Source organism: Polyergus mexicanus, unplaced genomic scaffold, assembly GCF_030449975.1.
Source record: "Polyergus mexicanus isolate NDT 795.1 unplaced genomic scaffold, iyPolMexi1.0 SCAF_14, whole genome shotgun sequence".
In the NCBI taxonomy this organism is placed as follows: domain Eukaryota; kingdom Metazoa; phylum Arthropoda; class Insecta; order Hymenoptera; family Formicidae; genus Polyergus; species Polyergus mexicanus.
This window is the reverse complement of record NW_027223334.1, coordinates 43,968-67,990: the sequence shown is the minus strand read 5'-3', so window position 1 is coordinate 67,990 and position 24,023 is coordinate 43,968. Positions and strand designations below refer to the sequence as shown.

Sequence of the window (24,023 nt, the reverse complement as noted above, 5' to 3'; positions counted from 1 at the left end):
CAAATGCATAAAGAGGTGGAATTTTTCATGACGAAAAGAATCAGCGTTTTGAAATTTTGACGATATCGAAAGACTGATTATTTATATTGTGGCAATTGCGATTATTATACCTAATATATATCCTCAAGTTCTGAACTGAACTGTTTGAATCTTTGGGTATTGCGAATAGGTTGAACAAAATTTAATCATTGTTTCGTTCTTTCGTAAATCTATTCAAACAATTCGATTATAATTCACGATCTATAATCGCAAGTCATTTCACCATCAATTTCTGTATGCTATACTATAGTGATAAAATCTAAATCGAAATTGAGAATGTACGCTTTATGTATTACAGTAAATTTTATTGAGTTTAAATAGCTTCTCACACTATTCGTGTTTATTATATATTATAGTATCGTAACACGCCGAAACTCGCTATGTAGTTTTTCCCCATATCTACAGAATCGTAATACATTTACTTTTTTACGCAGTGTTTCTTTAACTTGCGGCGCACGCTACCGTTTAAAGCTTATCTTGATTTACAATATGTCGGAGGATATATATATATATATATAACATCCATTGTAATTTTATTTAAAAAATAAAACATACATTGAAGAAAGAAGAAGAGGAGGAGGTGTAGAAGGAAGGGCGAAGGAGGGAGGGGGGGGGGGGACTTGCATGTATGACATTAAAATATTTTCTGAAATGTTAGATATACATTATGTGTTAAAAGAGCGCATTCTCGTCTCGATGAAATAAATTATACGAGAATAACTATTACATATGGTTCAATTTATCCTCTGTACATTATTAAATTGAACATGTAATCGATAATCGATCCATTACTATTTTCATAATGGAAGTTTGACGATTTTACAATCGACTTGAATAAAATAATTATCGCACAAGTACATATAGAATTCTAAGCATATATCTTTGTCGGCAAATCGCCGTTCAGCGCGTATCTATAAATAAGTGTATATAACGTTACATTAACAAATTTATTTATACAATTGGCTATCTATATACAGTATATCAATATGAGTATATATATATATTTATTTAATATAATATTAAAGAGAGACTCTATGCTAATCTTATCTGTTGCGCTGCTATCCGGGATATTTTTTGCTTTTTTTTGTCTCTTTCTCTTTCTAATTCTTATATAAGAAAGAATTGAAAATTATAATTTTTAAATAAACAATTTTTTCAATCTCTTGTATGGATTACTTTATATTTTTCATTAAACCAATATGTCCAATAGTTAAAATACATGAATAATCCAAGCGATGATAATACAATAAGCAAATATGAGCTTTTGGACATTGGTATACATGCTAGAAAGTATTTTCTATGAAACTGATTATGCGCATAGGGCACAAAATTTACTTGGTAAATCATTTAGGTAATTATTTAGATAATCAACATTGGCTGAGGAGTACCAGTGTGAGTAAAGAATTAGATTTATTACTGAATTTATTACTGAAATAGAAAAATATTTAAGAGCATATAAAAACTCTGTATTCTTTAGCACTTGTACCAGTGTCCAAAGACTCACATTAGTCTATCGTTGTGTGGATCTATTCTAAGAAAATAAACTGAAAAGTGCCAATTCAAATTCTTATATAAACTTTGGTATTAAACGAACAAATTTGACAAATAATATTAGCGGGTAATGGATTTTTAAACAAAATCTGGATATATAATAGAATTTTTACGAAAGACAGCACATACTTACATTATAATTGATACATAAATATGTTCTCTCTTGGAAGATATCTTGTTTTAAACATTCCAAATTTACACTTTTGATTAAAATCGATTAAAATTTTTCAATAAATGTTTAGTTTGCATACTGATTAAGAATCCATATTGCTTTTAGTTGAAAGCGAATTATGCAATTTTTTAATATAATATATGAATATCATCTTGGACGACAAAGGCTGTTCTTTAAGATTGGGTTCAAATCTATAGTTGCAGCTCTCTTTTTCTTTATATATCATTTATAAACACGACGATGAGGACGACGAAGAAAGAACCATTTCGACGTATATAATGGCGAATTTAATTCAAACGGTTGTTCCGTACGTGCTGAACATCACTCTGGTGGTATCTGTATCGAGAGTAACATCTTCTGGCGACGCTAGATCAACCTTTATGGATCCAGAGTTGTTTCGTTTTCGTGTCATGCCACCGTCCCAATTCGACAGAGTCCAATGATAAGTCTCGCCATTTTTTTCGTTTGCCACGGCAGTCTCCTGCGTTGTCTCGTTCTCCTTCTCCAAACCAGTCTCGATCGAAACAGATGATTGTGACGCGACGGAATCGAAACTAGAATCACCACCACCACCACCGCCGTCGCCGTCGCCGTCGCCGCCGCCTCTGTATCGATTTACGCATTCTGTTGCCATTTCACCGGGAGATTCCTCAATGGCTCGTAAAATATTTTGACATAGTTCCGAGTCAAGAGTTATCGGATCTTCCGAGTCGCGGTTATGTATAGTTACCGCTATATGAGCCGGATGCGGTATCGGTAGAGGAATCACTAGCTTCTCTGCACTGTATGGACGAATCTGGCGTTTCCACGGTTGCCACCGTCCTTCGGAACTATTGTCGTTTGTCATTGTGTGTCTTCGGATTTTTGTCGATGTCAATAGTCCGTTAGTATCACTGCAAAAAATCGCTTTTATTTTGAAGAAACTTGACGATTCAATTAAATAAATCGATTCAAAAAAAGTTAATTACCATCGCTTGTCAGTCTTTCTGCTGTTGCTGGTTTGCTTAGCTCGCGGATTGAAAGCAGATACCTCAAGATATGGGCTGTACACTTGAATATTCCCGCGTGGTGCGTAAACAGCGCCAAGTAAATCAGGCCCATTGATGCCACCTAGCTCAGTACTGTGGACCATGTCCGTGTATCGCGACAGATCAACACCCGGATGTGGTTCTAATCTGAATTTAGTGTCGGAATCGTCGAGTGGTTGTAGAAAATCCAGGCTAAAAATGTCGGCGTACATAAGCCCTGCCAAACCTGCCCAATCACATACCCCTAAACCTTTATTTTCCCAAAAATCTTCCTCATTACCGGACAATCTCGCCAAAACATGAGTGGGATATAGACGTTCTAGCATCAATGCTCCTTGCTGTATGACCACCTACAATTTTATTTTAGCGATATTACAATTAGATGGTGCACACATGCATATATATTTATAGAAAATAAATGTAGAATCATACACGCATAGAATTTTCCGAAAGATAATTACCTTCAAGTCAAAAGTAGTTAATTTTATTTTACTCCTCACCGCGACGCCGAGACCCGTCTGCAAATTCTTTCTTCGTCGATCCAATTTCTCGTGTAATACGGCAATTAAATCTTTGGCTTCTTTCTCGAGTAATTTATATGGATCCTTTGTCTTTGCGAGACTAGCGGCAAACGGACCGAAACAGGCTTCGACAAACTGAGTAAAATCTCTCTGCGGTTGTGTAATTAATCTCTCGATTTCTTGCTGGAAAGCTAGCAATTCATCTAGTTCTAATTTCGCTTCAAATGCGGCCAATGCTTGTTCCGCTCTTATCTGACGAAAATATAATTTCAGTATTACAGATTTTATACATTGCCGGATATTATACGATGCCTACAAAGAAGCAATAACTCACTTGATAATAATAATCCGAAGCTAACCCCGGTCCAGCTATTCTCTTTACAACAAAACTATCGCTGGCCGGTATCCGACCTCTGTTTTTGATCACTAGATGAAACATGGCTGTATCCCAGAGCACTCTGACCCAGTAACGTATCACAGCAACTACGAAATAGGATTATTTTTCGATGTGAGCACGTATCATTTTTTGTATTCTTTACTAAATTCAACATTTTATTTACTTGTAAGTATCACGAATGAAATGACTGGACACAGAACGAAGGCTACGAATAATGCCACTATTGGTTGTAGACATCCTTGAATACCTATGTTCCAGAGTAATGCTTCCACCACCACGAAATATCGATTGCGGCTCGGTTCGGGGCTATCCAGGTCCATGATTAGCGCCATGAACGCATGTAGCGTCAGTGTGACTAAAGGCATCCTGACAAAACGAAAGAGTCGAGTTTAATCGCGCTAAAAGAAAAAAAAAGGGAAAAAAAGGGAAAAATGGAAAAAAAAACAAGAAAATTACCGCGCGTGAAACTAACCATAAGACTGCGGTGAGAGCAACCATCAGGGAGACGATACTCGCCATAATACACACCACGGGAAATATAAATAGTATGATAATCGTGCCCAATAGACCCTTTACACCATAATTCCATGATCTATTTAAATGTCGAGTCATGCCTTTGCCGATAAATCCTAAAAGGGGGAGAAGGAGGGATATCATTATCATTATTATTATTGTTGTTAATATTATTATTGTTAGTGGTACTAATGATATTTTTTCTTAATATTGTGTATATATTGCTGATTCTTATAATTGTGCCGGTCAAAATGGATAAAGAAATGTGGTTAAAATATATTTTATAAGAGTGTGATTGAGATTGAACTTACCTGTGTCTGGTTCAGTTTCAAAATGTGTTCGACTTTTACTGATGTGTCTCCAAAGCGCTATTAATCGAGAACAAAGAGTAGGCATCTGCGATGACTTCCTCGGGAACAATGTTCCGTTCAATTGACTCAATTCCAGATCGGGGGTAAACGATTGCACCAACAATAAAGCGCGAAAAGATACTGGACTACACCACGGTACGGCTACACCCAATAAAAACATTGCATTCCAAGTCCAACACCACGTCCTGGCGATGTAATTTATCCAGCGCCACATCGGCCATCTATTATATCGCGATATTATTACAAGGCCAAACATTACGATCTGGATAATAGTCTTATGGATTGATTCAAATACCTTGTTGTAGTTGTATGTACAATTTCTCTTTCGACTAAAAAGACGGGCTGGCTGGGATCAGCGCGAGGTGTTGTAATAGAAGTCGGAGTGTTGCTCAATACAGTCGGAATGATTTCTGATTGACCTTGGAAATTACGTCTTATTATCCAGTTCTTTGGTAGCCAGATTTGCGTGGGCCATTGGAAAGTTCTTGTCGGGGTTTTGACCTTTCGCAATTCTTTCAGGAGAACTGGCTCTCTCTGAGAAATGGATAAGTTCAACCAAAATTTCTAATAAACCGTCAACAAAACGAAAAATATGATTAAAATTATGCATTTTATCATATACCTCTTTCATAAAGGTTAAATCACGATTAAGAAAGTAAATAGTTTGCGTGAGATTCTGATGATTGCAGAGCGTCAAAGCTTCCTCATGCGCGCTCCATTCGCACTCCTCGATAAAATTCTCCTCGGCCTCCCGCATACGATCGCGCATCCATGGCTGTATTCGCGACAAAACCGGATGCTCGTTCTCAATGCGACGTCGTAGAGAATCTTTGGTTTGCGATAGTTTCCGTTGCATGTTCTCCACCGCTCGATGCATCAGCACGACTGATTGCGCCTGTTGAACCAACAGCTGAGCAATACCGTCGCCTAATGCGAGTATGTCTGGATGCGATAGGATATTCGAGTATACCCTTTGCAGATATTCGCGCATCACCGCTTCATTAACTTCCTAAAAATATCGATATTGATGTACGCTAAACATATTGCTTTATTTATTACACAAAAATGTATAAAATATAGTAATTTATACGTGTAATTTTTCTGTTAAGCGCAGATAGATAGGCGTTGATCTTTAATGCAAAAATTTCTTACTCGTTCTATTTCCTCATCCGGTTTCTTTTGTGCTCTCAATTCAGATATCAGTCTTTCTCTAAAATGAAGGAACCAGCCTCTTGTCTCTCTCTCCAAAATTGCAACAAGCGTCGGCAGAGCCTTCCTAATTATGTCCCTGCTGAATAGTCGGAGATCGACCGCTGCCCCACCGGGTGTCCCAAATACAAAAGGGATCGAAACAGGTAATAGCTGGGACGATTCTCTTTCCACTTCAAACTTTTCAGTAGTTGCCCGACGAAGTTGTTTCTTTATGAATCCACAGAGTAGTTCCAGAGAATCCTCATATTCCGGCTGTAATGACATAGTGAAAATGCCAAAGTTCAAGTTTACATATTGAAGACGCTGCAAAATCTTGCAAAAATATAAAAATATGTAATAATATCTTACCCGACAGACCAATTCCGCTACCAAGTACCGACAACGTTCTTCCCTAATTTTAGCATCTAAATTATGCGCCTGGAGCGATGGCACGCCAATTATAATATCTGCAAAATACATATTACAATATATGCTATATATGTATAGCATAGATATGTATATATGTATACATAGATATATATGTAATGCAGCGTCGATAATGTTTAAACGTAATACAATGCGCATTACATACAACGCGCGCGCATATGCATAAAAGCGCAACAACTGACGCAGACTACTCACCGAGAAGTCGTAATAGCCCCGTTATTAAGGCCTTAAGGGATTGTGAGACACTAAAGCAATGAGAAATTAATCTAGCCCTCGCTGTTACAACAAGAAATCTAGTCGCCAGAGCGAGATCCGTGAGTAACGTATCTCGCCGTCTCTCTCGGCCGCGCTGCAGAAGACCGCTCAATCGCCATCGATGTGTCTGTCCGGCAAAATTGATCGAGTCCACTTCGAACTCTCTGCAAGAAGAATACTTGGTTAACCACCGATAAATTTTCCGATCAGAATCGTACAAAGCGTTGGTATTTTACAGAACAATATTTACTTATACGAATATGTTGTGATATACACAAAGTGAAGATCACACCTTTTACCATTACAAAACTATTTTTACACATCTATTCGTTTTCTAGTTTAATCAAAGATACTACTCAAAGCTACTTTGGTAGCATCTATACTGAAAATTACATATATTCGATATATAATTATAATCGACTATAGCGATTCACGCTAAAGCTCATAATTCTTTCTTATAATGATTATGTATTACAAACGAAAAATCTAAACTAATAATATAAATAACAGCTAGAAATACTATATAATTTACAAATTGAGTGTCGTGCGACAATTGTATGATGATTAATGCACGTTCAATCTTACATCAATATCCAATTTCAATCGCGCAAAGAATTATATAAATAATTTATTTCATTTATCTCTCCAACGCAACACAAATGAACATTTAGAATAAATTGTAATGCGAATGAAAGATCATGCTGTGAATACGAAAATTTTTTGCGCGAGAGAAATATCTATCGACTGATTTGTTTAAACGATTTTTAACATATTTTTCAAATATTATGTGTGTCGCTAATGTGTCACACGTACCCGCATTTTCGAATGCTCTCCAATTGAATGGCATTTAGCTTCTTCGGCTTTCCATATTTATCCTTGTGTAAGCTTTACAGAAATCGTTAGAGCATATATCAGACACATACACGCAGAGTAGCAAAAGAATCGCTTTATTTATCCGGCACAGAGAGAGAGAGAGAGAGAGAGAGAGAGAGAGAGAGAGAGACTCTCTGCGTATATCTTATTCATTGAAAACGCAAGCGAGATATATTGATACATGTCGTTTCAAAATTCATGTTTGCTCATTGTTTTCCGAATATCGCTATTTATCAATCGTCAAATCAACAGATTTAACGATTTATTCCAACGCGGATTATATATGTATTCTTGTTTACCCATTGCGCTACACTATACGACATCTTTCTCTACTGCCTATATATCTACTGCCGCTACGCAATGTAATGTATAATTATACAAAATTACGACTAGCTAACACAATTGTTAAAAATGGGAGATTGTAAGATATCTATATAAGAGAAAAAAATCTACCCTCGTTCCCTGATGCTCTCCAGTTGTTTGTTGGTCAGTCTTCTTGGTTCGCCCTTGCTGTCTACTGCAACGGCGTCCAGCTCGTCGAAGCTAGGTGCCACAAAAAGATCCCTCAGATGGTATTTCTTTCGCGCCAACGTGTCATCACCCTCCGTGCATGAGGACAATGGCGGTGGCAGAACGATGGGAAAAGTTCGCCAATGATAGAGAAATTGCTGGGCCACCTCCTTGATGTTGTGTACCAATGTCTCGACTTCCGCTGGAGCACCTCGCAAATGCGAAATGTCAAATTCCACCGGTTCTTTCTAAAAAACGACGATTATGTTAGAGTTTAATAAAGTTTAATAGAGGGAAGTAAAGCGGCGCTACTTTCCTATTTTCATTATATATATATATATATATATATATTTTTATTTGATTTTATATTTTGAATTATTTTAGATTTTTTATTTAAATTTGATTTCAATTTTTTATATCGAGCATACAGCACATAGCATCGTAAAAATTTTACAATCTGTACATCATTCTATCATACTGGATGCGATTTCAAAAGCGAAAAGGAAATTCTATTTATTCTAGTCTAGATAGCCGTGTGAATAAATATCGATACACATTAAATTAATACACGTTGTCTGAACAAATGGCTTACAAAATTAAATTTCTAATAAATTACATACCATACTAATAGTCTTCTCCTCAAATTACATATATTTATAATTTCTACACAAATATTTCAATATTCCAATTTTTAATGACTTTTCATGACTAGATAAAAAGATATTTAGTAGCAGATGTGTCACAAATCTCTCTCCGAAACATTTTTATTTTTGCATTACCTCGGGTTGGAGTCCATCTGCGTTCTCTCGATGATGCGGCTGCTGAGGATAGGCTTGATGATTCGGTCCTGTGTTGGCGGAATTGGCGGAAACTGAGTTTAGATTGTGGGGCATCTCGCGCGTGAAAAGTGTGCGCGGTGGCTGGGGTCAGCTGCCCCGTATACCAACTATCTCCTCATATACCATGCTGCTGGTGGCCACCATTTATCATTCTACGCTGCAAATCAAACGTGAGAAGAATCTTTTGAATCACGCCAAGAACCAAAAAACGGCCATCTAATACAGATCGTTTATGAATCTGTCTACAAGGGAGATATGCAATTTTATTAGAAAGACAAAATGAAGATGGAAAATTCATCATTCGTTCCACGTATTTACTTTAAAATTAAAACATTCGATTTTATACATTAAACTACGTAAAAGATATTATTTTACATATTAATTGATATAAAAAAATGCTATTTATATAAATTATTCAAAGAAATATTCAAAAAATATACAATTTCTCTTGTAAGGTACATACAATTCATATACACAAATAAAATTACAAAATTATATTTGTATGTACAATAACACACATATATGAGAGACGATTGAGATTTAAAACGCATTAGCAAGAATAGTTTTTTTTTTAATCGAATATGGAACTTGAAGGAGATGCTTCGATGCAGCGATCAAAGCCGTGTGCAACGGGAAAAGGTTAAATAGAATACATATAGAGTTTTATAGGGACGATAAAAATATCCGGGAGCAAGAGTGAGTAGAATGCGAGGGACGATGCACGTCGTCATTCGTCGGCGTGCGATACCTAGTCGGCTTTGGCTTTGGCTGAATATGCGAGACCTATTAACCGATTATGTTCCATTAAACGTTTAAGATTCTCAACATTCCACTCTTCTTGCCGCTATATGTATGTATACGTCATCGCGTATGTTTTAAATTACGTTCGCTCTCATGCGGTTTATGTCGCGTCGCGTCGCCTTTTTCTCCTCTTTTTTATACCTACAATGACACGGTATTCTTCTGTAAATAGCTCACGAGAGAGATGTAACACGAGTACGACACATACGAAAATTTGCAAAATATTTTCACAAAGTGTTTTGATTTCATATAACAATAGATTGAAAACGACTAATGAAAACGAGATTTATTTTCGTGCGATATGGACTTTTCGATCGAAATTATTTCTATAGCACTTGACCCGGTACATTTAGTATCAGCAGCGGACGTTTCTGAAGAGACGAAATATAAAACCGGCTGCTCCAAACTTGCTTCATCGTGTCCTTATGTCATTATTTATTTTATAAAAATCATAAAATGTTAAAAGTGAAAACTTTAATAGACGGACATCTGGTAGAGTTATAGGTTTGTATTGTCGTTCCGGTTCGGAAGAAGTTATATCGTGTGATGACTATATCGCCATCACAAATGTGTGTGAGTATATTGCCAGACAATATTATATTGTATATACATAAACTTGTACATATTTCGTAATTTTTCCTTTTTCTTTTACAATACATAGGGAAAATATAGTCTTATTTATTTTTTTCAACATCATTTTTTTTTTAAATAAAGAGAAAAATAAGGTGATAAAGGTAACTTGAGAATAATTTTCCTTAAATGTTTTCCACTCGGAAAAATATTTTTTTTTCTTTTTTTTTTTTCGAAAAAAGTCGATGACTGCCGCGATAGAAAATAGCAGTGGTGACAGAACGCAGAACGCGAAAGAATATTCGCGATGCTCGAGAGTATTTCGGATACTATGTTACTCGTATGTTGACGGAGAGTTTGCAAGCTCTATCTTTTGACCTAATTCGAAGAGTTCTCGTAACCTTAAAACGAACGGCCAGGATATCGCCAAGTCGATCCGATCGTTCTAAATGCGCCGCACGTCACGCGTGATTGCGTGTGATTTCATGCACGATGCACATAATTTCCCAGGAAACCCAACAGTGATTCTTTTACCGCTAAACACAGCTAGCGTTATTAATATGGTAATGCTGAAAAATCAATGTAATAAACGGATTATCTTACGTTAATCTTGTTTTTATCCAAACATTGATATTTTGCGAGGAAAGAGTATATTCTCCCGTATTATACACAATTGAAAAAATGTGTTAAAGATTCGTTTCTGAAAAAAAAGAGCATGGAAAAGAAAAGAGACGAGCCTTTCATTTGCGAAAGGCGCTATGTTACGTAGTAACAAACCGTACGAGTTGCTGCTGTACGCTGTATCGACTGTTATCGAATGATAAGAACGTAAACGGGATGAATAGCTGTCATTCATAGATTTGAAATGACTAGCGCACAAATGTCGCAAAGGAATGTTGTATACGATTATTCGTTACGATTTCATATAGAAAGTTTTATTTATTTGTTTGTTGAATAATTAAAAAAAAAAAAAGCGTGTGTTGTACAAAATAGTTGCTTTAATTTTCTACAAAAAATAGTGATATTGAAAAATTGCGCGTCAATTAATAAAAACTTATGCTACAAAATTTGCTTATTGTTACTTCCAACATATAAAAAAATGCTGTATCTAAAGTGCAATTTATTTTAAAATAATAAAACATATTTAAGAATAAAATAATTTTTAATTATTAAAAAAAACTTGACGCTGCTAAACATATGCGAATCAAATTAATATATTTGAATTCAGCAGTGCCAAGTGTTCTTTTAATAAAAATTTCCTTTTATATACGTAAATATGTTTCGCTCTTTTAAAAGACATTGCAATTTAGATATAGCATCTTTTGAACGCGTTAAAAGTAATAATGAATTTTTAATTTAATATTGCATGATACACAGGATGTGTATCGCTATTGCTGCGCCTGAACTTGGCGCGAAACAATACCGTGTCTTTTGATTACATACCGTGTGTCTAAAACGTTACATTGAGTAAACAATTTCGTACTCACTAAATATGATATTTTTTTCTCATCTAATTTTGATTAGTTCCATAGAGAAAACTGCTTCCGTAAACTATATGTACTTTTTTCCCCTCGTATTTCTCTCAAGTAGAAGAACGTGTTCGAGTGTATGTATTTAGGTGTAGGCGTCTGACGTAAAGTATCGTTCATGCAGGACTTGCAATTGTCAGTTCGCTGCATGGAATTCACACACACAGCTTACGGTTACCTAATAAAAAGATTTATTTTTATACAAGCAGTGAAAAATTAAAAATAATAGAAATAAATGCAATTGTATACAAAAGAGATAAAAAAGGAGATGGATATAATCAAATTCCAATTTCTCTTGCTGCGTATATTTTTTTTAAAAGAAAGTCTGGGGATGTTGGCTTGGTCGGCACTTTTTTGCGCTCGCCCATGACTTAACGAACAAGATCCGGCATAATAGTAGAGAGACGCGACTCGCAGCCTGCCCTTTCAATGTACACAACACTCACTGTTGTCTCTTTCCGTTTCGTTATTTTCTCCCCTCTTCTTTGGCGTTCGCGCTCTTCGTTACGCTGCCGCAACACGATATATGTACATAGTGCATATATAATATGCGTATTTGTAAAACCTCTCTCTCTCTCTCTCTCTCTCTCTCTCTCTCTCTCTCTCTCTCTCTCTGCCTATCTATGTGTAGAATTTTCAAAATGTAATGTTCCGCGCAAAATATCAATCGATCAAAATCATTCTAAAAATTGTTTCGAGTGAGGTTGTGCAAAATGATTCAAAGCCATCTTTCAATACAAAATCTTTCAAACAAATATCTTTCCACAATAATAATATAATTGTAATAATCATTGCAATAGTTGGGAATTATTAATTCGCACTAGTTTGTTATAGCTCTCATTGTCCCTTTGCGTCATGCAAATTCACGGATGTGCACGTACGCAAAGACGACATATCTCTCCCGAAGAGAGATCCAATCACACACACATTTATATATCCAGTCTACCGTACATGTGGTGCGCATTGCCGGTGCCAAATGCAAATAGAAAAAAAATAATAGAGAAATGTGTGTGTGTGTGTGACAACCCGGAGAAAGATGCGAAATAAAATATACATCCCATCCGTCATGCCAGATGCCTCGCTCGCGTTCCTCCTTCTCGCGCAGAGTATCTATTTTTTAATTTTATATCTCAAAAATGTTAATGTTACGCGCGTGTTCCATAGTTGTGGAAAATTTATGATAAAATATCCATTAGATGCATTATATATCGTCGCTATCTCTTAAAAGAATGGGTTTGAAAAATTTTGGTAAATAAAGTTTTCCATTCAATTTCAGACCATTCGTCAAAATATCACAAAGATTAAATATTCCGCATTTATGCGACAATTGTGCATCTTCTACAATTAAAAAAGAATTAATAGAAAAATTGGATGAAAAATAAAAAGACTTTTTGTGCTTACCAGTAAGGAAATTATTTGAGAGAAAAAGATGTCTAGAAAAATTCTATATTTTCTCACATTGAAAATCGAAGCTTTTTTCAACTCTGGTAAATTCAATTTTTCCGCATCGCGTTCTTCTTTCCGTTCGCACATTCGCTATCATGCGACATGTACGGTATGTGTGACGCTTCTATACGATGTCCCACGTATGCGACGATCATTTTTCGTAATTAATTTGTTTCCTATAATTTGGAAAATTAATATTATTTATATTATTAATAAAAGTTTGTTTATTTCTTTACAATGACACTAATTGAAAATGAGTCTGAAATTTCGGTAAAAGCCCCTAGCTATACTCTTATAACGCGAGTTACTTTAACTATGGCACAATTTATGCGACGAATAATTTTTAAAACGCTACTACTACGAATGCCCTTAAAATTGAAAATTGTATGTACAATATGTTGTATGTATAATATTGCGTTTGGATTCACCCAAATTTTTTTATAGCACCAAAAATGTGTGTTTCTCGAACTTTCGCGTCACACGCACTGCACTATCATTGTTTTCACATACAACATAACGAAAGGGATCGATCATGTCGTCGACGCGACACACGCAAAGCGTGCTACGTACTGTACGTGCATTTTCATACGTATACTCGCATTCTCGAGTACGATTTCTGATTTCTTTCCAATTTTTAAGAATGCACCCCGAATGACAGATATCCCGGACGTGCACAACCGACGACGAGAGGGCAACGCCCCTGTATTCTGTATCGCGACTCGTTTCTCTCTATCGTGATCGATAGGGGAGTAGATTCGCGCGCTAATCATCATCGGAGAGAAAAGATCGCCTCGTAACGAGACTATAAAATTATTTTGCCTCAACAGTCGAACAGAAATCAAAGCACCTCGAAACACCAGATTGATGTTCCCCGAGCCAAATTCGCATGCGTACAGTCATATGAAAGGCTTGTGTGTTTATATATATATTTTTTTTTTACGGATAGAAAAAATTTTCTAGACATTGCATTAAATTGCGGAAGACTTTCTATTCTATTTTTCTTTTTCCAATGGCTCTTCAAATAAATGGATAACTATAATGGATCACTATAATGATGTTCGAGATTCCTTGTTAAAGCGTGAAAATTGAATTGAATTTGTAGCAAATTTCTAATAATATTAAAAAATTAAAATGTAAAATCTCTGCATTTAATGAAAAGATAGCAAAGTTATATACGAATAAAATTATTAAAAATAACGCGAGTTTATGTCATTTAAGATTATAAACGCAAAAATACGGAAAATACTATAATATTGTGAAAATTTCAACGCTCGTATACATAAAACATTCGCCTATTTCTCAAGTTTTTTTATTATACAATTAAAAAAAAAACACACTAATTCTTTTTATTAAAATCATTCGCTGTGTCACTGTTTATAAAAGCTTGTAATGTAATGGCAATTTAAGAACAAAAATGTCTGCACCGTATTAAAAAGTAAGACTTGACGTCTGATAGAAGTGCGTAAATCATTGATAATGTTATAAATTTCGTAGATGCGTGTCGCGCTCCGATTATTGCGGTGTATAAGATAAAATTTAAGCTTTACAATTTTCTTTGTAGCCTTTATAGAGAAAACGACTGAGATGAAAGGGCCGCGAAAGGGCTCGTCGTGCTTGTCGCGATGCGAGACAAGGCACGGCAAGGCAAGGCAAGGCGAGACGAGACGAAATACAGCCACGAAAGTGTCATCGTCAGCCTAACCTTGGTTCGACCGGCTAGCTGATTTTTCCACGGGCCGAGAAATACGCGCCAAATCATTTCCGAGTCGTTATACAAAGCCACTTGTCGTGAGACCGCCCAGCCACCAGCTGAGATCCCGCTCCGCGTCCTAGTTCGCCGAGAGGAAACGACGAGAAAATGTAGGAGCCTTCTTAAGGAACCTCATAGTATTACTACTCACCCACGTTACTCCAGATCGCGACTCGTTTAGAGAGATCACGAATGTGTAGCGCGACGCGCGATACTAGGATACTACACTATCGATAAAATGCTGTCGAAGCAACTCGCGAACGAATCTGTCAAACGACGACCAACAACGACGCGACGACGCGACGACTGATTTTTATCGAACCATCCGCGGCGAAATGTGGCTCGCGCCATGTCCGACCCGCCATCTCGTGTTTATCGCTACAACGATATATTCGCAAGGCGACCATAAACTATGCTGTAAACATAGTGATAAAGATGGGCGCGCGAATTCTGGAGAGAAATCTCGAATCACTAGAGTCCCTAGAAGCACTTTTAGGAACACTAAAAGTTACCAAATTCTGATATCTCACTAGATACTTTACAATTCACATTCGTAGAGGAAAAAAAAAAAAAAAAAAAGTACGAAACATACAAGTTTATAAATAAAATAGAGTATCGTCAAGTAGAGAATAGAATGTCTTTATAGCAAGAATGATCAGCATTGCTATTATTTTATTTTTAATATTTGAAAAAAATTTGATTAAAGCGCAAAAATCAGAGATAATTTGATATATAAAATTTTCACCTAATATATCTAACTTTATCCTTATCTTATCTTCTAGCTTTATCTTTTTGTATATATTCCTTATATATACAAAAAAAATTCATATCGTACAATTTATTTTTATGCACATTTTTATTATATATATATATACATGCACACACACTTAACAAAACTTAAAAAAATATAAGTTTTATTTTATTCGCATTATGAATCGGGTTCGTAAATCTTGAAATTAACTGCGGATAATTTGAGGGCACAATCTTGGTAGGAACAAGTACTTACCAAAGTCTCCCCAACAGGTAATCTTAAACGAGAAACATCCTCCTTCTTCAAAAACGACCAATCGCAACCGTACGATATACCGCAATGCTTATTGTAATGACCAATGATAGATGTGTCATAACTACAATCAACAATTTTAAAGCCTTCGTACATACATGCGGCAAATAAGTATTGACGCGTAAACGGATCCCATTTCAAACGCCAAATTCCACCTTTGAGATTAGTCTCGGACATTGGTCGTTTCAAGTCTCTCTTGTCCCACAATCTTAGAATCTCATCGTAACTGAAATGTTTAGGGTACTTTTATAAAAAAGTAATGATAAAGAAGAATCTTTCATTACAATTCTGTATAATATTAAATATAGAAAAAATATACTTTTGAACATGAGAAAAGATCAGATTAATGATCAAATATCTTTTACTTTATTGGAAGTTTGTATTGAATAAAAACCGGCGGTAAAAAAAAAAAAAGTAAATCAAATATAATTTTATCAAACTAAAAGTATATAAATCTGTTTTTCTCGAAAAATCGTACATATAATAATTGCAGAAATCTTTTACCTTCCGGTTGCAAGCATGAATGGTTTAACAATGTTGCCGTGAATGCTGGTGACACCAGAAGTGTGCTCGCTATTACACGATACAGGAGTAGATCCTGTCCTGGTGTCGAAAGTTAGAAACTTGTTGTCGTCACCTCCTGAAATTTAATATATGTTAGTCTATCAAAAGGCTACACCGGCATTTTTCATTTAGATAATATATACTGAAAAAAAATTGCGAAATTATGGCGTATGTATTACTGTACCAGAATAAAAAATATTAACATTGCAATAATCAAAGGCCACGATCCACGCCTGGAATTCGTGCGCGCGTACTGTAAAGTCTTTTATCAGATTATTAGTTTCGTGCCATGTGAATCGAGATATCTTTCCTTGACTATCGCTCACAGCAATATGTGGATTCAAATAAGAAGAGCATCCTTCAATGGACCAATCCAACGACAATGCCATGACATCTTCGTTATCGTCGCAAATTCTTTCTTCAGCAATTAATTGCAATTTTGCTTCGCTTTCCTTCTTTTTTAGTTCGTAAATTTGGAGATGTCCATTGGAGTTAGCAACAGCAAGCAATATTCGATTATTTGCGCTATCCGTGACATATATCCACTTCATATCCAACACGCCTGAAGTATCTATTTGTTGCAATACTCGTAATTTTCCACCATCCGCCACGCGAAGCAAATAAATTCGCCCTGTCCGTTTACACTTTTCATCGTTTGCATCTTCTTTATTTTCAATTAATTTGTATGTTCCACACGCTAATAAATCTTGAAACGATTCTGCAGGACACCATTCAACGGAATCTGCCGGGATTTCTGTATCAAATTCGTCCAAGGTATAAAAAACTTCCTTAATTGCCATTTGTGGAAAAATTGCCTGGAACAAAAGAAATTACAGATATCCCTTACCAAATTTCTCACATGCATCATCAATATTTAACAAATAATTCAAAGTTTATTGTATTATATAGATAAAAGCAGTTTTTTATATAATCGTATATAAGAAACTTACAATATATAGAAAGATTAAATATAGATATATATATCATATAATCAATAAGTTTCATTTTCCATTATCAATTTTATCTCACAATTATAATGATTTTAAAAATACCTCACCTATGTAAAGTCAATCAGTCTGTGCAATCTTCAAATAATAAAATATAAAAAATGCAACTTTGCAATTAATGTCTATTACAATTGATGGATGAATATGTATGTATATATGTATGAGACTCAAAGAAAGATATAGTATGTATATGAATAAGAAATAAAAAAAAAGTACAAACACGATTAAGAAAGAGTAAACATTTGTGGTAAGAGCATGCGTACGTACAATTATACAAATAAATGAGAATATAAATCTGCTATACAACTTTTCCCCAAAGAAACATAACTTTTACACATGCATACAAATACTATGGATGTTTTATCTATTAAACTATGAATTTCTTTCAATAAAAAAATTTTATTTGCCTATAAATATTACAATATTTAAGTATAGGAACACACATTTTTGTACCATTTTTACATTACATATATAGGGGAAGAAAAAAAAAAAAAAAAAATTCTCTTACATTTATCTTTTAGATTTATAATGATACTACATTATAATTATATCGAGATAATAACTTATATGCAACAGTATATATATAATATCTAATCAAATTATATAAACTTTTACATAAAATTATTATTGCATAAATAGCATTGCATAAATATTGCATAAATATATCGATAATTATAGTACAAATATAAACAAGATAGTAACTATCTTGTTTATATTTGTACTATAATTATCGATATATATATATATATATATATATATATATATATATATATATATATATATATATTAATGAGGTTTTAAATAGTATGGCAATACATATATTTTACGACACAATTTGTATCATTAATCGATTTGTCACATTACCGATCGGCTCATTCGATTAGGCGGCTTATTAATAGGCTCTCGGTTCAGTGAAATAAATAAATATATATATTGTATATATATTATGAAGATAAATCACAAAAAAAAAAAAAAAAAAAAAATGACATATTACAAACTAACTAATTAAACTGATAAATTTAAAGTATATAAAAAAAAATATCACGCTACTGTTATATGTTTCTTGCTAGTGTTAATTATAGCATTTTACATAACAGTAAACCAAAAAAATCTCTGATCCTTTTTCTAGAATTTGATTGAACACAATTCATTGATTTATTAAAGAAAAAATTATTACTTGATATTTCAGCTGTACATAATGCGAGGGATTTGCGACAAAAATATCCTTTTTACAATATTAGATTTAATTATAGAATCTATTATTATTATTCTAAATCATTACCTTATACAAATTACTCCTTCTCCAATAATACTTTAAGTTGGTCAAAATTCGAGGTAGAATAAATACTGTTAATAATAGAGTATATATATCTTTTCATATTAAATACATCTCTCTCTCTTTCTCTTTCTCTCAGAAGAGAAACAGAATATACGTTTGTTATGATATCAAGGATTTGAAAAACTCATTTCATGATTATTTTAATAAAAGACATAATATTATTGGCATGCCTTCTTGGAGCTTTTCGTAGCTTCGACTCGACATTGTTTGACAAGACGACATGCTTTCATGAGATCGCGTTCAACTTTAGGCATCGTCTTGCGAGGTTTACTACCAGTATAAAAAGGTTTAAGATCGCGACCCAGCTGTTCTATGATGCGTAGCAATTTTACATACTTTGATTGAGCAGGAACGGAAGACGAAGACACGGATACGGACACGGATACGGACACGGTCTGCTGCGAGGACGTTGAATTCGGTACCGTCAACAACGGTTCCGTAATTTTCGCAGTAACCCCTACGTTTTTGCGTTGCTCTGCCATCTCTTGTGCGTTGTTCTTATTTTAATATACCTTGAGAAATAATCGATTGACATAATCTATGAAATCTCGATCTTAAAATCCACTAGTGACCAAATATTTCGTCAAATTATTCTCGCGTTTTAACAAGAAAAAGTCAATCGTAAAATTTAGCTAACCTCTAAGAATAACGGAGAATCGTCTCTATCGATTTAATGTCGGTATGTTTTACAAACCTCAAATATCGTTTCGCCGTATCATTCGAAACACGATGAGCAGCTGATATGTAAATGATGTAAGATTGATGGATGTCAATCGCGCATGAATACGATTAGCGCAACAAAATAGCATCGGTTACTAAAAAAAAAAAAAAAGACCGAGCATTCTCTATGGCCTAGTTTACACCGATATATTTTAATACGTACTAAGGCCGATATTACATTTATCGTACGACCAACTTTTTAAGCGCATTGATTAGCTAATTTCTAGAGACTCGAGAAAGTTTCTATTTTGCAGCCAATCAATATGTTTAAAAAGTTTGTCGTACGACAAATGTAATATCGGCCTAAGAACTACATTGACCAATCAGGACAAAAAGAGTAAAGATTTCTTTATTCTGATTGGTTAATGCGATGCTTCGAAGCGTCTTTAGCGTCTTCTCAACCGCAGCCATAATCATTCCTTCAAAGGATGTGATTGGACAGTATAGCTGTCCGATTACATTAAAATTAAAAATGTAATAGTTAATGGAATGTAATATAATTATTTTTTCATCTTTTGATCATCGATAACATTGGCAATTTTTTTTCAAAATCACAGTTGCGGTACGTAAAAATGGGGCGACAAAATCGATACAAAATATATATATATATATTCGATTTAAAACTGCTAAATTCGAAAGAAGGTATTGCATATCGGTATCCTTTGCATATATACCATGGCGCGAATTTGAACAGAATATTTGTTAATATTTGATTTTACAAAGTGTGAAAACTTTTGATTTTTCGTTCAATATTTGCTTCCTTTTTATATATCTGTATCATACGACACTATTTTCAATGAAATACAATCATTTTCTTACCGTATTTATCAAAAGTTTACAGCGTTACGTAATGGAATACTAAATTAATTCTACAGTTTGTAATTCTATAACGAAAAGTAAAGCGAGACGAAAAGAGGATAAAAAGTATAGCGACGAGTTTCTGAAAGAAGAAATATTAAGAACATTGCATTGTATACAAAACTTTTATTTATTTAACGATATATATTTATGGGATTATACTTTCCATTAGGTACATGTCGTTTGAAAAGCTTTTCTTTATATTTCTTTCCTTTACTCGCTTGAAACGTATACCGAGAGATTTGCAATGTACTCACCCGATGATTTTAACATAAACCATAGTATATATATAATCGTCTCTTTATGTTTTATAAAATATAAATCAAGATTCTGTCCTTCCTCTCCTTCTCTCTCTCTCTCTCTCTGTTTGTCTAACGAACTCTAGAATATACAAATGGATATTCCATTTCATTTCAAGTTCTTTCTACGTATTAAATCGCAATTTAAATGTAGAGAGAAAGTTATCAGCCGCACACAGTTTCAATGAGATACATATATGGATCGAGCACACAGCGAAGGCACTCCATCGTAGAGCCGTATCGCAAGACAGAGTGAAGAAAGTAGCGATTCTTTATCCCATAAACAAGATGCTCCATCTGTATGCGTATACGCGTCATCGTACGAATCAGAGTCCAAATCTAAATATTTGTACAAAGCAACATCTCGTCAAATAATATTGTATAAGGCTAGAAGTATTCTAATCACTAGCTAGCTCGGCGACAAATCATTGTTGCGCGTTGTGCTGTGTCTCTAGCAGGCAATCCCGCACGGCAACTCTGGCTTGCTGAATGCCGTTTTTCAGCCTCTCGGCAGCACTGCGGCTACCCGCGTAGGACAGACGAATGTCTCTGCCGAGCTCTTCGATAATCATTAACAATTTACCGTAATTGTTTTGACCAGGCACGGCCGGGAAATTGATCATGCTGGACGGGCTGGCCTGCGCTACTTGTACAGTTTGCACATTCTGTAAACTCCTGGGATTTGGCACGGTGATCACAGGTTCGGGAATACGTGGTGGAGGTGGCGGCGGCGGTGGCGGCTGAATCTCCGACATTTTGGGCAACGCTGGTGGATCGTTTAGCTTTGTGATCGTTATCTCGTTCAGTTTTGCCAGCTCTGTCAACTTGGCCATCTCGCTCGCCATCTTCGAGTATTCTGGTGATATTTTGGCGATATCGTTCTGCATGCTCGTCTGCATCTTCATCATCTCGTTCATCTTTGTTTTTTCATTCATCTTTGCAATCTCCTTCGCCATCTCGCTAATTTGAGCGATCTCGTTCAATTTCGTTATATCATTATTCGTGTATTTGGCCATTTCCGTCATTTTTACCATTTCATTCAACTTTGCTAATTCATTCATTCTCTGCACCTCGTTGATCTTGGCCATTTGCGTCATCTTCATCATCTCGTTCATCTTTGCCATTTCGTTGATTTTGGTAATGTCGTTGTACTTGGCCATCTCGGAAAATTTCACCATCTCGCTCATCTTGGCAATCTCTTGCATTTTCATGTACTCTGTAGTCTTGGCATATTCCGCCATCTTTTCCATTTCGTATCTTTTCGCCATATCCTGCGACATTTTATTTAATTCAGAATTCATTTTGCTAAACTCTGCCAATTGAGCCATTTGAACTATATGCTCAGGTACTTTTCCCCTTTCCATCATTTGCTTCAATTCCGCAGATATTTTATTCATATTCATTTCGGACATTTGGGCTATCGTAGCGGGATCCGGAGGAGGCATTTTAGACAACTCTGCAATTTTAGAAATCTCTCTCGCAAGATTCTCGTCCAGACAACGCTTTTTTTTGGCACGATGCCTAGCCATTCGCTGTGCTTCCTGCATTCTCCTCAATGCCGCTTGCTCCTCAGTCTCCTTAGCTCTGGCGTTCTTCATTATCTCCACAGCTGTATACAATCTAACAGCGCGTTCCTCTCCTGTTTCTGACATCTATAATCTCGCATTTCCCTCGCTGTCTTAAGGTAAAATTTTTTTTTCAGGCGTTAAGCGTAACACGCCAACACATGCGGCATTAAATATGTCCTTTGTGCGATCTATCATTTTTAATCAAATTACAAAACAAATTCTAACAGAATACGTGGGTATTTAAGCTCGATCGAAATACCCTCCGAAATTCTCACTTAACTTATTTGGCAATTCAATTACGCTTGTCCATTTATCTATACGTGCCACAATGTGAAAAATAGATTTAATAGTCTGGAGTCCATCTGAAACAGACGAACAAGCGTTATAATACACGAATGATGATACAACATAGAGAATAATAAAATGTGTTCGTGCGAAACCTAACCAACCTTCTTTATAAGAGATGTAACGTTAATGATAATATAATGGGGTATATTTAAAAAAAAATGACAAGTATAGACAAGTGTCTACGTGATAACAATCTGTTTAATTTCAAATCCGGAAAAAATTTATTGCCAAAAGTCGGTGATGTATATTTGTGAAAAATGTTAACAACCAAATTTCATATGTCCCGATTATATCGCTCGCATCAACGGTAACACAGTTTTCCCGATTGAAAGATAAAAACGATAGCGAATGGCAAACTCGTCTCACGAACGCGTCGTGCGACGCGGCGACGAATTCCATGTGGCAGATTCTACGTTTGAAACTAGACGCACATTGTCGTCGGACTCTTGCAACAAACACGTCGTCGAATATTCCGCCTCCATTGCCCATACGACGCGACGCAAGTGACGCCTGACGCCTGACGCCTGACGCGACGCGATGACGCGAACGAGAAAGATTCGAAAAAAGAAGACACGTCTATCGCGTAGCGACGCATGCGCGCCGTGCTAAGAACGACATCGGGCGCGTTCCACTTAACGATCGCAACGCTCACGGTATCATTTCATCCTTGTTGTTCACCGAGAATTAAACAAAGACAGCTGATGCTCGCGAGCAACGCGGTCGTTAAGTGGAACGCGCCCATCGTTGGCAATCGTTGGCAATCGTCGGTCGTCGTTCGTCGTTTTCTCCTCAACTCCTCTCAGCACACGGTTTATCAACACCCCCTCCACCCCCGCGGCAACGTACATACGTACGTACGTACGTACGTACGTCAATCGACAACAATGGCGGATACGTTTCGGACGGTTTGCCGATCCGCTGAAACGCACGATCAACTTACCCTAGCGAGAAATTTGTCGATTACCGAGGCTTCGACTCTCATCCGCGGTTTCCTTCGGACGTATCGCTTCCGTCGATCCGGGTCTCTCGCCAACCTGCGCGCCCTTTCACCAAGTTATCCCAGGATAAACGCACAAAGGCTGCATCGGCGGACATGTAAGATTTTCACGTTTGGAGCCACTTTAAGGAGCCAGGCGAGGTCGTCGCCGATAGGCTGCGTGTGACGTGGTTGCGTTTATTGACCATAACCCCTTCCTACCATCGTCTGCAACTTTACGACAGACAGGTGTACGACCCGCGAACCGCGAAACTATTGATCGCCCGCGGCAGCGCGTTTCTATACTCTGACTTGACCTGACCTGACCTGACCTGACCTGATCTGGCTCGACGTCCTTTGAGAATCACACCTTTCGCGCGTCTTAAAACGTATATATACGATATTATATTGTTTGCCAAAACGGAATATAGGCGATATAGATGGCAGCCTGCAAAGGAGATTGAGAAACGCTTGACCG

At 36.0% G+C, this 24,023-nt stretch overlaps 4 protein-coding genes across 17 annotated transcripts; all 4 read right to left on the bottom strand.

Annotated features, from left to right (window-relative positions):
• Positions 1 to 340: 340 nt before the first annotated feature.
• Positions 341 to 15,119, bottom strand: LOC138939642 (uncharacterized). 9 transcript variants are annotated; one of them, XM_070307636.1, is made up of 19 exons: positions 14,955 to 15,119; positions 14,756 to 14,882; positions 13,009 to 13,229; positions 11,566 to 12,945; positions 8,648 to 8,864; positions 7,812 to 8,116; positions 7,299 to 7,370; positions 6,426 to 6,649; positions 6,153 to 6,250; positions 5,745 to 6,056; positions 5,215 to 5,601; positions 4,888 to 5,126; positions 4,533 to 4,813; positions 4,181 to 4,337; positions 3,872 to 4,074; positions 3,646 to 3,794; positions 3,252 to 3,563; positions 2,731 to 3,140; positions 341 to 2,655 (listed from the first exon to the last, which is right to left on the bottom strand). In XM_070307636.1, exons 5-19 carry the CDS (start codon positions 8,759 to 8,761, stop codon positions 2,055 to 2,057), a joined length of 3,864 nt encoding a protein of 1,287 aa, XP_070163737.1. In that variant the 5' UTR covers positions 8,762 to 8,864; positions 11,566 to 12,945; positions 13,009 to 13,229; positions 14,756 to 14,882; positions 14,955 to 15,119; the 3' UTR covers positions 341 to 2,054. The 9 variants fall into 9 exon arrangements, 8 of the variants coding, with proteins under 8 accessions (XP_070163737.1, XP_070163740.1, XP_070163741.1 ...); XM_070307639.1 differs by lacking the exon at positions 14,756 to 14,882 and having other exon boundaries at positions 11,566 to 11,785; positions 12,054 to 12,945; XM_070307640.1 differs by lacking the exon at positions 14,756 to 14,882 and having other exon boundaries at positions 11,566 to 12,116; positions 12,662 to 12,945.
• A 550-nt stretch (positions 15,120 to 15,669) lies between these two features.
• LOC138939643 (diphthine methyltransferase) lies at positions 15,670 to 19,584 on the bottom strand. 4 transcript variants are annotated; one of them, XM_070307647.1, is made up of 6 exons: positions 19,471 to 19,584; positions 19,113 to 19,288; positions 18,720 to 19,046; positions 16,615 to 17,245; positions 16,371 to 16,506; positions 15,670 to 16,092 (listed from the first exon to the last, which is right to left on the bottom strand). In XM_070307647.1, the coding sequence occupies exons 4-6, from the start codon at positions 17,228 to 17,230 to the stop codon at positions 15,732 to 15,734; spliced, it is 1,113 nt and encodes a 370-aa protein (XP_070163748.1). In that variant the 5' UTR covers positions 17,231 to 17,245; positions 18,720 to 19,046; positions 19,113 to 19,288; positions 19,471 to 19,584; the 3' UTR covers positions 15,670 to 15,731. The 4 variants fall into 4 exon arrangements, with proteins under 4 accessions (XP_070163748.1, XP_070163747.1, XP_070163746.1 ...); XM_070307646.1 differs by lacking the exon at positions 18,720 to 19,046 and having other exon boundaries at positions 19,414 to 19,583; XM_070307645.1 differs by lacking the exon at positions 18,720 to 19,046 and having other exon boundaries at positions 19,471 to 19,583.
• On the bottom strand, positions 18,935 to 19,258 carry LOC138939498 (cyclin-dependent kinase 2-associated protein 1). Its single transcript, XM_070307339.1, has one exon. The coding sequence runs from the start codon at positions 19,256 to 19,258 to the stop codon at positions 18,935 to 18,937; it is 324 nt and encodes a 107-aa protein (XP_070163440.1).
• Positions 19,585 to 20,490: 906 nt separating the features above from the next.
• Positions 20,491 to 23,882, bottom strand: LOC138939222 (uncharacterized). 3 transcript variants are annotated; one of them, XM_070306848.1, is made up of 2 exons: positions 23,510 to 23,882; positions 20,491 to 22,583 (listed from the first exon to the last, which is right to left on the bottom strand). In XM_070306848.1, the coding sequence occupies exon 2, from the start codon at positions 22,303 to 22,305 to the stop codon at positions 21,079 to 21,081; it is 1,227 nt and encodes a 408-aa protein (XP_070162949.1). In that variant the 5' UTR covers positions 22,306 to 22,583; positions 23,510 to 23,882; the 3' UTR covers positions 20,491 to 21,078. The 3 variants fall into 3 exon arrangements, with proteins under 3 accessions (XP_070162949.1, XP_070162950.1, XP_070162951.1); XM_070306849.1 differs by lacking the exon at positions 23,510 to 23,882 and adding an exon at positions 22,671 to 23,108; XM_070306850.1 differs by lacking the exon at positions 23,510 to 23,882 and adding an exon at positions 23,001 to 23,107.
• Positions 23,883 to 24,023: the final 141 nt, after the last annotated feature.

Excerpts from the sequence above, each read along its gene's own strand:
- LOC138939642 (XM_070307636.1), bottom strand. The coding sequence starts at position 8,761 with ATGCCCCACAATCTAAACTCAGTTTCCGCCAATTCCGCCAACACAGGA. Across the intron at positions 5,127-5,214 it reads ATTTAACCTTTATGAAAGAG|AGAGAGCCAGTTCTCCTGAA; the intron begins GTATATGATAAA and ends TCCATTTCTCAG. Across the intron at positions 4,075-4,180 it reads GCTCTCACCGCAGTCTTATG|GATGCCTTTAGTCACACTGA; the intron begins GTTAGTTTCACG and ends TCGTTTTGTCAG.
- LOC138939222 (XM_070306848.1), bottom strand. The coding sequence starts at position 22,305 with ATGTCAGAAACAGGAGAGGAACGCGCTGTTAGATTGTATACAGCTGTG.
- LOC138939643 (XM_070307647.1), bottom strand. The coding sequence starts at position 17,230 with ATGGCAATTAAGGAAGTTTTTTATACCTTGGACGAATTTGATACAGAA. Across the intron at positions 16,507-16,614 it reads TGTTAATATTTTTTATTCTG|GAGGTGACGACAACAAGTTT; the intron begins GTACAGTAATAC and ends ATTAAATTTCAG. Across the intron at positions 16,093-16,370 it reads TTCATGCTTGCAACCGGAAG|TTACGATGAGATTCTAAGAT; the intron begins GTAAAAGATTTC and ends TAAACATTTCAG.
- LOC138939498 (XM_070307339.1), bottom strand. The coding sequence starts at position 19,258 with ATGGCAGAGCAACGCAAAAACGTAGGGGTTACTGCGAAAATTACGGAA.